At 40.7% G+C, this 12029-nt stretch overlaps 1 protein-coding gene across 8 annotated transcripts in view; it reads left to right on the top strand.

Moving 5' to 3' along the window:
• The window catches only part of NCOA6 (nuclear receptor coactivator 6), a 110207-nt gene that overhangs the window by 54516 nt on the left and 43662 nt on the right, over nt 1-12029 (top strand). For all 8 annotated transcript variants that reach the window (XR_008496060.2, XM_054466745.2, XM_063659157.1 and 5 more), the window contains one exon: nt 2421-2543. Coding sequence is in view for 7 of the 8 variants with exons in the window: in XM_054466745.2 (XP_054322720.1) it covers nt 2421-2543 (123 nt within the window). In the remaining variant the exon portion in view is untranslated. The remainder of the gene's footprint in view (nt 1-2420; nt 2544-12029) is intronic.

Raw genomic sequence — 12029 nt, 5'->3', positions numbered from 1 at the left:
TTGCGTATGTGGCTCATATTATATTTCTGTTGAACAACACTTGGCTAGGTAGATAATTTGAGGCCTTGTATAGGCTGTTAAGAAGTTTGGCCTGGCCGGGCACAGTGGCTCATGCCTGTAATCCCAGCACTTTGGGAGGCCGAGACGGGCGGATTGTCTGAGGTCGGGAATTCGAGACCAGTCTGGCCAACATGGTGAAACCCCATCTCTACTAAAAATACAAGAATTAGCTGGGCGTGGTGGAAAGCACCTGTAATCCCAGCTACTCAGGAGGCTGAAGCAGGAGAATTGCTTGAACCCGGAGGCAGAGGTTACAGTGATCCGAGATCGCACCATTGCACTCCAGCCCAGGCAACAGTGTGAGAGACTCCAACTCAAAAAAAATAAATAAATAAAAGAAGTTTGGCCTTTATTTCTAAAATAGTGGGAAGCAATAGACCTGTTTTAAGCAGAGGAATGATACGAACTGATGTCCTTTTCCAGAACAATATTCTTTCAACTTAGAATGTCTTAACAAATTTTGTATATTAATAGTTCCCTTCCTTTAGTGGAAACCCTCATGACCTGTATTCTCTTTCTCTTTTACGCCTGACTTCTAGAGGCAAGCTATAGCATCTGGTAGCTCCCAGTGATTGCTTCCTTTTTGGTAGGATGTTTGTTCCCTGTGACCAGTGAACCTCCCTGGTTAAAATAGACATAGAAAGCTGACCTAGGCCAAGCATGGTGGCTCACGCCTGTAATCCCAGCACTTTGGGCGGATCACAAGGTCAGGAGATCAAGACTATCTGGTAAACATGGTGAAACCCTGTCTCTACTAAAAATACAAAAATTAGCTGGGTGTGTTGGCACGTGCCTGTAATCCCAGCTACTCGGGAGGCCGAGGCAGGAGAATCGCTTGAACCTGGGAGGTGGAGATGGCAGTGAGCCGAGATCGCACCACTGCGCTTCAGCCTGGCGACAGAGCGAGACTCCATCTCAAAAAAAAAAAAAAAAAAAAAAGGAAGGCTGACCTAGATCAGTGACAGAACGGAGGAAACTGCCATACCTCATTAACTTTCTGCTTTACCATCTGACCCTGTGAATCAGAACCCTACAGTATAGAAGGACTTGGGTGAGTGCAGCCTTTCAGCTCAGCAGCCACAGACTAGCTATATTTTAACTCTCCACAAGGTGGTGCTCTCTTATAATAACAATAGTCAAAATTTTGGATTAAGTGCAAGAAACATTCTGTTGCTTGTTTCAGAGACCTTTTTATCATTGGACCAAGTAAGATTTAAGTTGCCTCTAAGTTTAGAGTCTACTTAATTGGAACACTTCTAGTAACATTACCTATGAGGGTACCGTGAAGCTCAAATAAGATAAAATTAAAAATCCTATACAGGCCGGGCGCGGTGGCTCACGCCTGTAATCCCAGCACTTTGGGAGGCCGAGGTGGGTGGATCACGTGAGGTCAGGAGTTCGAGACCAGCCTGGCCAACGTGGTGAAACCTGTCTCTACTAAAAATGCAAAAATTAGCTGGGCGTGGTGTTGGGTGCCTGTAATCCCAGCTACTCAGGAGGCTGAGGTAGGAGAATCCTTTGAACCCAGGAGACGAAGGTTGCAGTGAGCCTGAGTGACAGAGCAAGACTCCATCTCAAAGAAAAAAAAAAATCCTATACATAGCCGGACATAGTGATGTGCGCCTGTGGTCCCAGCAACTCAGGAGGCTGAGGCAGGAGGACCCCTTGGGCCCAGGAATTTAAGGTGGTGGTGAGCTATATGACTGTGCCACTGTACTGCAGCCTGGGTGACAGAGTGAGACCCCATCTCAAAAAACAAAAACCTATAAAAATTTTGGTCCTGTCATTAGGTGTCTCAGAAAGTAGATTTGTAGCAACCTATCTCCTCTTCATTGCATGATTTTTTTCCTGCTGGAAATATGTTTATATTGCAGTTATTGAATGGAATTGGTATTTTGTTCACAAGTGTTAGTATCCCCGCACGAGTATAGGTTCTTTCTTCATTAAACCTACTTATAATTAGTATCTACCTTTTGATCATAAATTACCAAAAGGAAGTCTAGGATTTTGAGAGTTTTTGAGAACATTTTCTTCCATTACACACACACACACAATTGGTAAGATGGTTGAAAATAAATACTCAAGAGTTCCAGGATCTCTGTTGATACTAAGCATCATTCATGGTCACCCTGCTTCCCTATTACAAGTAAGAATTGGTAATATCTCCTTGTGCTTCATGAAACTTGCTTAGATGGGTTGAAGAAAGACCCATCTACATTGAACCCACCATTTTTCTGGTGGTGAACTAACCATAATTCTTCAAAAGCACAGAAAACTAAAGCATTTATATAGCTGTCTATAAACAAAATTTGCATTTTATTCTAATGATTTCCTTTTTATCACTTGACTGTCATTTTCAGGGGAAGGTGCTATTAACCTGGCTTTGGCTCAGAACCGAAGCCAAGATGTGAGAATGAATGGACCCATGGGAGCTGGAAATTCAGTTAGGATGGAGGCGGGATTTCCTATGGCAAGTGGTCCAGGTAAGACCTCCCACTCAATTGTATGACATTTTACTAGTTTCCTTTTTTGGCTTATTTGATCATTTGAGCCCTGCAAGATAGGTGGGGGTTCATGGCATACTTACATCTCTATTTGCTGAATCAGGAAAGCTAGACATGAGTCCTTCCCGGAGGCTAGGGGTCACAGCATGAAGCATCTTTGCAATCTTTTGGTCTCATGCTTAAAGGTTGATGAACACTGAGCCATGCAGCAAACATTTATTGACTTCCTGTTGTGTGACAGGACCTGTGCTGTTGGAAATAGAAATGAATGAGACATTTTCTACCCTCATTATTTTAATAGTACAATGGAGAATGTAACTTTCCAACTCCCACTTTCTCTGAGGGGGAGAATATCTGTGAATTGAGTTCTTGTGTGCTTATGTGGAATCTGAAGATGTATCTGGGAGAATATGTGTTTTTATGTATTTAGAATTTGAGACAGTTATAAATTGCTTCCTTTTCTAGTAATCCTGAAATTTCTTCTTCAGAGATGGAACTCAATATTCTGAGATTGAATCTCAGAATATTAGAATTGAGTTGGCTGTCATTTAAAGCTGAGGAAGCTGTGGAACTCACATAAAGGAAGTGATTTGCCCAGGGTCAAGGAGCGATAAACTAGTATCACAGATCTTCTAACTCCCAGTTCAGTGTTTTTTTCGCTGCACTAGTGGCTTTCAATTTTTTTCAGCTGCAGGACCCTTTATTCAAATAAAACAGAAAAGCACAGCTGCTGTGGTTGAAGCAGAGTAAGAACCTGCTTACCCAGTCATTCCCCTCCCACTCTACCAGAGTAGCTGTTGGAGAAATGCAGCAGTATAGAGGAGCTCAATTTATAAGATGCTAGTCTTGGCCGGGCACGATTGCTTATGCCTGTAGTCTCAGCACTTTGGGAGGCTGAGGCGGGTGGATCACCTGAGGTCAGGAGTTCGAGACCAGCCTGGCCAAGACGGTGAAACCCCATCTCTACTAAAAATACAAAAATTAGCTAGGTGTGGTGGCAGGTGCCTGTAATCCCCCCTACTTGGGAAGCTGAGGCAGGAGAATCACTTGAACCTGGGAAGCGGAGGTTGCAGTGAGCCGAGATCTCACCCTGCACTCCAGCCTGGGCAACAGAGTGAGACTCTGTCTCAAAACAAAACAAAAAAAATGCTATTCTGAACTGTAGCTAATGAATTGATCATAGAATTGGAACTAGGTTTTTATTCTGGTACTACCATTTACTGGTTACCTCAAGCTAGTTACTGTACTTCCCCAAGCAATACTTTCTTCACATATAAAATGAAATAATAATACCTACCATCTTTTGAGCTCATGCTTGAAGGTAGAAGAGCCCTGAGCAGTGTAGCAAACATTTCCTAAGTTCTTGTTAGGACTTAGGAAAATATATATGTCAGGACCTGTGCTGTTGGGCTGTTGTGGAATACCATAAAATAGATGTAAAATATCCAGCCTGGTATTGTGTACATAGATGTAGTTCCCCACAGAAGTCTGAGCATTTGGTGTTAAGGTAGCTTTATGAGAAATGATAGATGACACTGTTGCCACTACTGGAAGGACATGGGCCAGAAGCAGAGTGGGAAAAGCCTAGCCAAGTTAGATATAGTTAATGAAAGAATGAATAAACCTGGAATGAGCATCAGGAAATCTGGGTTCTAGTCTCAACTCTTGGCCAAAGGACTTAATATTTACTGACCCTAGTTGCCTATAAACATCTTTAATTATGTTCTGGGAACAATGCTAGAGATCCCTTCTAGGCTTAAAATGTTAAGACTCCACTTAACTGTTATTAGTACCCTAATTATAAGCTCTGTTAGTCTAGTATCTGGCAAATAGCAAGCATGTTTACTAAGTATCTCTAAGAAGTGCATGTAAATTGTAGTGCTTTTTTTTTGAGACAGGTTCAAGTGTTCCTCCTGTCTCAGCCCTGCAGTAGCTGGGACTACAGGCGTGCACTACCACACCTGGTTTATTTTTGTTTTGTTTTGTTTTGTTTTTTGTAGAGACAGGGTTTTGCCATGTTGACCAGGCTGGTTGAACTCCTGGGCTCAAGTGATCTGCTCACCTCAGCCTCCCAAAGTGCTGGGATTACAGGCATGAACTGAGCCACCATACCCAGCCAATTATAGTGCTATAGTTGATTATCAGCCTAGGAAACTGAGAAGCTTTAGGTTGAAATCAGGTTAGATTGGTATTTAATGAAGGACTCAGATTGTGATAATGTATATACTATAAAGTTTCAGGAATAATCAATTAGTAATGACCTGTAGTAACAGTAACATCTTAACCCCCAAGATATCTCTCTTTACTACCAAGCATATTTTAGGATTGCTTTTCTCTGTTGTCTATTGAGACTTGAAGGATGCAAACAAAGTTTAATATTAGGTTAAACTGAACAGCTAAATTTTTCTAGGGAAAGAGACCTTAAATCCCCTCTAAAACAATAATAAGTAACTTTAGAATTGTGTATCTACAACAGTTGGTTTTTCAGTTATTCTTAGTACTACTTTCTTCACTTAGCATGGGCAACAAAGTTAGCTAATAAGCAAGAGTCTTTTGCAACTAAAACTAAATCCATAGCTTGTTGTTTTTCATAGCCTTATAGAATTCCAAGATTTGTGGGGATACTATAGTAGTCATTTAATTCAAGTTTCTCAACTTCAACACTATTGATGTTGGGGGCCAATAATTTTTTGCTGTGGGAGGCTGTCCTGTGTGTTGTGGGATGTTTAGTAGCATCCCTGGCTTCTACCCACCAGATGCCAGTAGCACCACTACTTCCCTGCATTTGTGCCACCTAAAAATGTCTCCAGACATTACCAAATGTCCCCTGGGGGACAAAATTTCCCCTAGGTGAGAACCTTGGATCTTGTGCAGGTTCCCATCTAGTACTGGAATGCATGTTATAGTGTCACTATTGAACATGTAGTAGCATATACTTGAAATTTTCTGGGATTAGGAAGCTCATTATGGACGAAGAAAACCTGTTTTTTTTTTTTTTGAGACGGACTCTCGCTCTGTCGCCTAGGCTGGAGTGCTGTGGCACGATCTCGGCTCACTGCAAGCTCTGCCTCCCAGGTTCACGCCATTCTCCTGCCTCAGCCTCCTGTGCCACCATGCCTGGCTAATTTTTTTTTGTATTTTTAGTAGAGACGAGGGTTTACTGTGTTTGCCAGGATGGTCTCGATCTCCTGACCTTGTGATCCGCCTGCCTTGGCCTCCCAAAGTGCTGGGATTACAGGCGTGAGCCACCGTGCCCGGCCAAAAACCTGTTTCTTATCTCACGAGAGCTTTCTCTTTTTTTTTTTTTTTTTTTTCTTGTGAAGCAGTCTCACTCCATCGCCCAGGCTGGAGTACAGTGGCGTGATCTCAGCTCACTGCAACCTCCACCTCCTGGATTCAAGCGATCTCTCACCTCAGCCTCGCGAGTGACTAGGATTACAGGCAGGTGCCACTACGCCCGGCTAATTGGCTAATTTTTGTATTTTTAATAGAGATGGGGTTTCACCATGTTGGCCAGGCTGGTCTCGAACTCCTGCTCTCAGGTGATCCACCCGCCTGGGCCTCACAAAGTGCTGGGATTACAGGCGTGAGCCACCGCACCAAGCCCTTATGAGAGCTTTCTTAACTGTCTACCATTTTTAAAAAACCAGGTGCGATTCCTCAGAAACAAATCCAGTTTCAACAGATAAACATTAGCCTAACTGTCCTCTCCAACTACAAAACTTAAAATATAACTTTTTTTTTTTGAGACAGAGTCTCACTCTGTCACCCAAGCTGGAGTGCAGTTGCACGATCTTGGCTCACTGCAAGCTCTGCCTCCCAAGGTCAAGCAATTCTCTGCCTCACCCTCCCTGGTAGCTGGGATTACAGGTGCCCACCACCATGTCTGGCTAATTTTTGTATTTTTAGTAGTTTCACCATCTTGGCCAGGCTGGTCTCGAACTCCTGACCTCAAGTGATCCACGCGCCTCAGCCTCCCAAAGTGCTGGAATTACAGGCGTGAGCCACCACGCCTGACCTGTAACATTTAATATGTAGCTGGGCGGCCGGGCGCGGTGGTTCACGCCCGTAATCCCAGCACTTTGGGAGGCCGAGGTGGGCAGATCACAAGGTCAGGAGATGGAGACCATCCTGGTTAACATGGTGAAACCCTTTCTCTACTAAAAATACAAAAAATTAGCCGGGTGTGGTGGCGGGCGCCTGTAGTCCCAGCTGCTCGGGAGGCTGAGGCAGGAGAATGGCATGAACCTGGGAGGCGGAGCTTGCAGTGAGCAGAGATCGCGCCACTGCACTCCAGCCTGGGTGACATAGCAAGACTCCTTCTCAAAAAACAAACAAACAAAAAATGTAGCCGGGCTTGGAAGCAGAGGGGTAGGGAAAGAAAGTAGAGGAACTCCCTAGGGCAAAAAAAAAAAAAAAAAAAAAAAAAAAGAAAAAGTCAAAGGTGAATATTTAAATGGCAGTAAACAAATGAGATTCTGCAGGGTCCAAAGCATTTGGGTTTTAATGGCCGGGAAGGGATAGAAGATAAAGCCTTGGGTCAACAGGAAGAAGCAAATTAGAATTCAGAATTCTTCATGAAGCCAGAATTTTCAGTGAAAGATAGATTAGGAAAATGTCACCCTCTGGCATAGGGAAATTTGTCTATGTTCGCAGGGGCTCTAGACATTAGGTGGGAGAATGGGTGTTGTGGAATTGTCTTGTCTACCCTCTTGCATTTTGGACATTTAATATGTTAGTGAATACCCATTAATAGCCAGGCTAAGTCATTAACATTAGGTAGGTCTAGACTGGTGATAACTGTTGAAGCTGTGGAGGGGCATATTTTCTCATCCCAAGTCATTGCATACTTCTCCTAGTTAAAGCCTGATATAAATGAGCTTATATTCTGAATTTATACAATTTAGGATTAGATTCCCTCCCTCTAGAATTTTAGGTAATAGGAATATCAGAGTATTAACAATTATGAGAATCATAAGAAAACAAGACACTATCAAAACATAAGGAGAGATGGGGGAACAGAACTTACAGAAATTTAAAAATCATCAAAGTGGATAACTTATTCAGCAAATTAGAAATAGCTGGATTGAAAGGTGAATTTGAATAAATCACTCAGGATGCGCAGAGAAAAATAAAGAGATGTAAATATGAAAGAGGTCAAGAGACAAGAAGAATAAAATGAGAAGGTTTAACATATGTTTGAAAAGAGTTCCTGAAGAAGATAAAGAAATTGAGGAGGGATGACAGTCAAAGAGAGAATGGCTAAAATTTTTCCAGAACGGATGAAAGACGTTAAGTCCTCCGATTCAGAAGCCAAGTAATCCTGAGCACTACAAAATAAAAATAAATCTACATGTAGACACAATATTGTAAAACTACAGAACATTGAAAAACAGAATGTTAAAAGCAACCCAAAAGAAAAGACGTATTATTTACAGAGGAAGGACTATCAGCTTTTCTTGATTTCTCAACAGCAGCGCTGGAGGCCAGGAAACATTGGAATAGTTTTTTCAAAGTGCTGAGGATATAATTGACAGCCTAGAATTTTAAACATAGCTATACTATCAAGAGTAGTATGAAATAAAGAGCTTTTCAAAGAGACTAAGAGAATTTACCATTAACAGACCCTTGCTAATTGAACTGCTCAAGGATGTACTTCAGGAAGAAGAAAATTGAACCTAAGATGGAAGCAATAAGATCTAAGAAGGAATGGTGAGCTAAGTAATTGATAAGCATGGGGTAAATCTAAATAAGCATTGACTTATTTAGTAATGATGATGATCATGTATGTCTTTAAACTTTAAGTCAGGTATGTCTGTTGACATTTTAAAGATACCAGTAAAATAATATGAGTGGAATATGTAACTTCTAAACTAGTAGTGGAGGATTAAAGAAGATGACCGTGATGAAAAAAATTAATCCAGTAAAATTCAGGAAAATAGGAAAACAGCATAGAAAAAAGGGTAAATAGAAATCATAAAATGACAAAATAAATCAAAATATACTAGTAGTTAACAATAAAGGTAAATGGATTATGAACACTGATAAAAAGGAAATGATTAATCAGAATAGTATTCTCAGGTTTACCTATGTGCTGTTACAGGAAACACATAAAATATAAAGACTCAGAACGTTCAAAGTTAGAAAGATAGAAAGATTAACAAGGTGATTATTAACCAAGCAAAGCATAATAATATTTTTATCAGATAAAACAGACATTAAAATAAACAGCATCACTGAAGGTAAATAGGGCCACTATATAATGTAAAAGGAAAAATTCACTAGGAAGTTGTTAAACTCTTAAGTACTTAACAACCTAGTCTCAAGACATTTAAGAATTGCATGTAAACAGCAAACCTTAGGGGAGATTTAACACACCTCTGTGAGTAATTGATGGCCAAGTTTGTAAAAAATTAGTAAGGATAAAGGAAAGCTTGAATAACAAAATACTTTTTATGTAATGGACATATATAGAAACCATGCAGTCAGCCGGGCACGGTAGCTCACGCCTGTAATCCCAGCACTTTGGGAGGCCAAGACAGGCAGATCACGAGGTCAGGAGTTCGAGACCAGCCTGGCCAACATAGTGAAACCCTGTCTCTACTAAAAATACAAAAATTAGCCAGGCATGGTGACGTGTGCTTGTAGTCCCATCTACTCGGGAGGCTGAGGCAGGAGAATCGCTTGAACCCAGGAGGCAGAGGTTGTGGTGAGCCAAGATCGCGCCACTGCACTCCAGCCTGGGCAACAGAGTGAGACTCCATCTCGGAGAAAAAAACAAAACAAAACCATGCAGTCATAATTCAAGAATTCTTAATATTTCCAAGCATAAATGGAAAATTTATACAAACTGACCAAGGATTATTCCAAGAGCAAGTTTCAGTAAATACCAAATATTAATATCATATAGATTCTGTTCTCTGACCGCAGTGCTGTTAGGTCAAGTCAGTGGCAAAAAAAAAAAGCATAACCAAAATATCTCCTATTTTTGGAAATGTAAAAATGCATTATAAATACTTAGTGATTTAAAAAAGCAATCCTGATGGAAATTAGACAATATTTAGAATGGAATTATGAGAATAATATATACTGAAATTTATGAGATGTAGCCAATACAACACTTCAAGGAAATGTTAAGCCTTCAGAAATTTATATTAATGAAGAAAGAACACCAACTGAAAATTAACAAGCTACGTGTCTGACTTAAGAATTGAGCAGAGCAGTAAGTTATGAGGGAAATAATACAGATAAGACTAGAGATAAGTAAAATATGAATAAAAAAAACCCAACAGAACAGCAAAACCAAAAGATTATCCTGCCTCAGCCTCCTGAGTAGGTGGGATTACAGGCGCCCACCACCACGCCCAGCTAATTTTTGTATTTTTAGTAGAGACAGGGGTTTTACCATATTGGCCAGGCTGATCTCGAACCCCTGATCTCAAGTGATCCACCTGCCTCAGCCTCCCAAAGTGCTGCGATTACAGGTGTGAGCCACTGTGCCTGGCCCAAAAGATGTTTCTTTGAAAGAACAGCTAAAACTGTTGAATGTGCTAAGACCACCAAAGAAAAAAAGAGGCACAAACAATGTAAAGAACGAAAAAAGTACAAATTTTAAAAGGTGAATATTATAGTATATGAGTTATATATCATTTTTAAAAAGAATAGAAAAAATATATTCCACAATTAACTATGCTAATAAATTTTAGTGTTGGCAAAATTATAATTTAATAAAAATTGACAATGAGACATTGAAAACTTGAAAAGTCTATAGCCATTTAAGAAATTGAAATAAAAATCTGTTTCCCTGTAAATCAATTAGTATGACCTATAGGCCCAGATGGTTTTACAGGAAAGTTTTATCAAACATTTAAAGAACAGATACACACATTCTTCCAGAGCATAGAAAAAGAAGAAAGATGCTTTCCAACTCATTTTGAGGTTATTTTCACCTCGATGCCAAAAATCAAAATGTCATAAAATCTGCCCTTCAAGCTAAGTGTCATCATTTTCTTTTTAGAATTTTTCATTGCTCTCTTATTCATACCTCAACATTCCTAAAAGTGTGCTTTGGCCTACTTAGTCCTGCAAGATGCTCCATGACAGAGAATTCTGTAGCCAAGGAAAGGAAAAGAGAATAAGTATAGGCGTTGTCACTTTTTTTTCTTGAAGACAGGCTCTTGCCCTGTTGCCTAGGCTGGAGAGCAGTGGCATGATCATAGCTCACTGCAGCCTCAAACTCCTGGGCTCAAGTGATCCTCCTGCCTCAGCTTCCTAAATAGCTAGGAATCCAGGCGCTTGCCACCACACTGGCTGATTTTTTTATTTTTTGTAGAGATTGGGGTCTTGCTATGTTGCCCAGGCTGGTTTCAAACTCCTGGCCTCAAGCAGTCCTCCCACCTTGGCCTCCAAAAGCTCTGGGATTACAGGCATGAGCTACCATGACTGACCTATTCTCACTTAGGAGCACAGATGATAAATTCTGAAAAGTTTAGCAGTATCAGAAATTTTCAGATATGGAGAAAGAGGAGTTCTCAAACTGCTAGTTTGAGTATAAATTGGTATAACCACTTTTGAGAGCAGTTTACCAATATCTAGTAAAATTAAAGATGCTTAGACTTTAAAACCTAGCAATTCTAAGTATATAGTCTAAAGACACTCTCATATATCCACAAGAATTCATGACAAATACACAACATTGCAAAATTATAAGAATAAAGGAAAAATAAAACCTTAGTATTCATCAGCAGAAGGGTGGATATATGGTTCTATACAATGGAGCCCTTATAACAGTCAAGAGAGATGAATCTCAAAAAATAACATTAAGTGAAAAAGGAAGCTGACAAAGAATGCATATAGTAAGGTGCCATTTATACAAAGATTAAAAGCATACAAAAAATGCTGTTTATCTACAGAAAAAGTGCAGTTTACCTACAGATACAGAAAAGGTCAATAAACATGAACAGAACCGCAACTGCAATAAGAGGGAGGAAGTGGAATGGAAGGAGTAGGGGGCTTCTGCTGTATCTACATATATATCTGAAGGACATAAGAGCAAATTTTTTAAATTTAAAAAAGGTAGATGGTGGGTATAGAAACTTCCAGGCCGGGTGCAGTAGCTCACGCCTGTAGTCCCAGCACTTTGGGAGGGCTGGGCTGGAGGATCGCTTGAGCCCAGGAATTCGAGACCAGCCTAGGCAACGTAGCGACCCCATCTCTATAAAATATAGAACGATTAGCTGGGCACAGTGGTGTGTGCCTGTAGTCCCAGTGGCATGTGCCCATGGTCCCAGCTACTTGGAAGGCTGACTCGGAAGGATCACTTGGGCCCGGGAAGTCGAGATGGCAGTGAGCTGTGATTGTGCCACTTGGCAGACTGGGCAACAGAGCGAGACCCTGTCAAAAAAAAAACAAATTTTCCATATCTTTTCATGTTCTTGAAATAACTCATTAAAAAACAAAAATTGT

This window comes from Pongo pygmaeus, chromosome 21, assembly GCF_028885625.2.
Source record: "Pongo pygmaeus isolate AG05252 chromosome 21, NHGRI_mPonPyg2-v2.0_pri, whole genome shotgun sequence".
Lineage (NCBI taxonomy): Eukaryota > Metazoa > Chordata > Mammalia > Primates > Hominidae > Pongo > Pongo pygmaeus.
The sequence above is the reverse complement of the archived record's forward strand: the minus strand, read 5'-3'. Positions and strand labels throughout refer to the sequence as shown.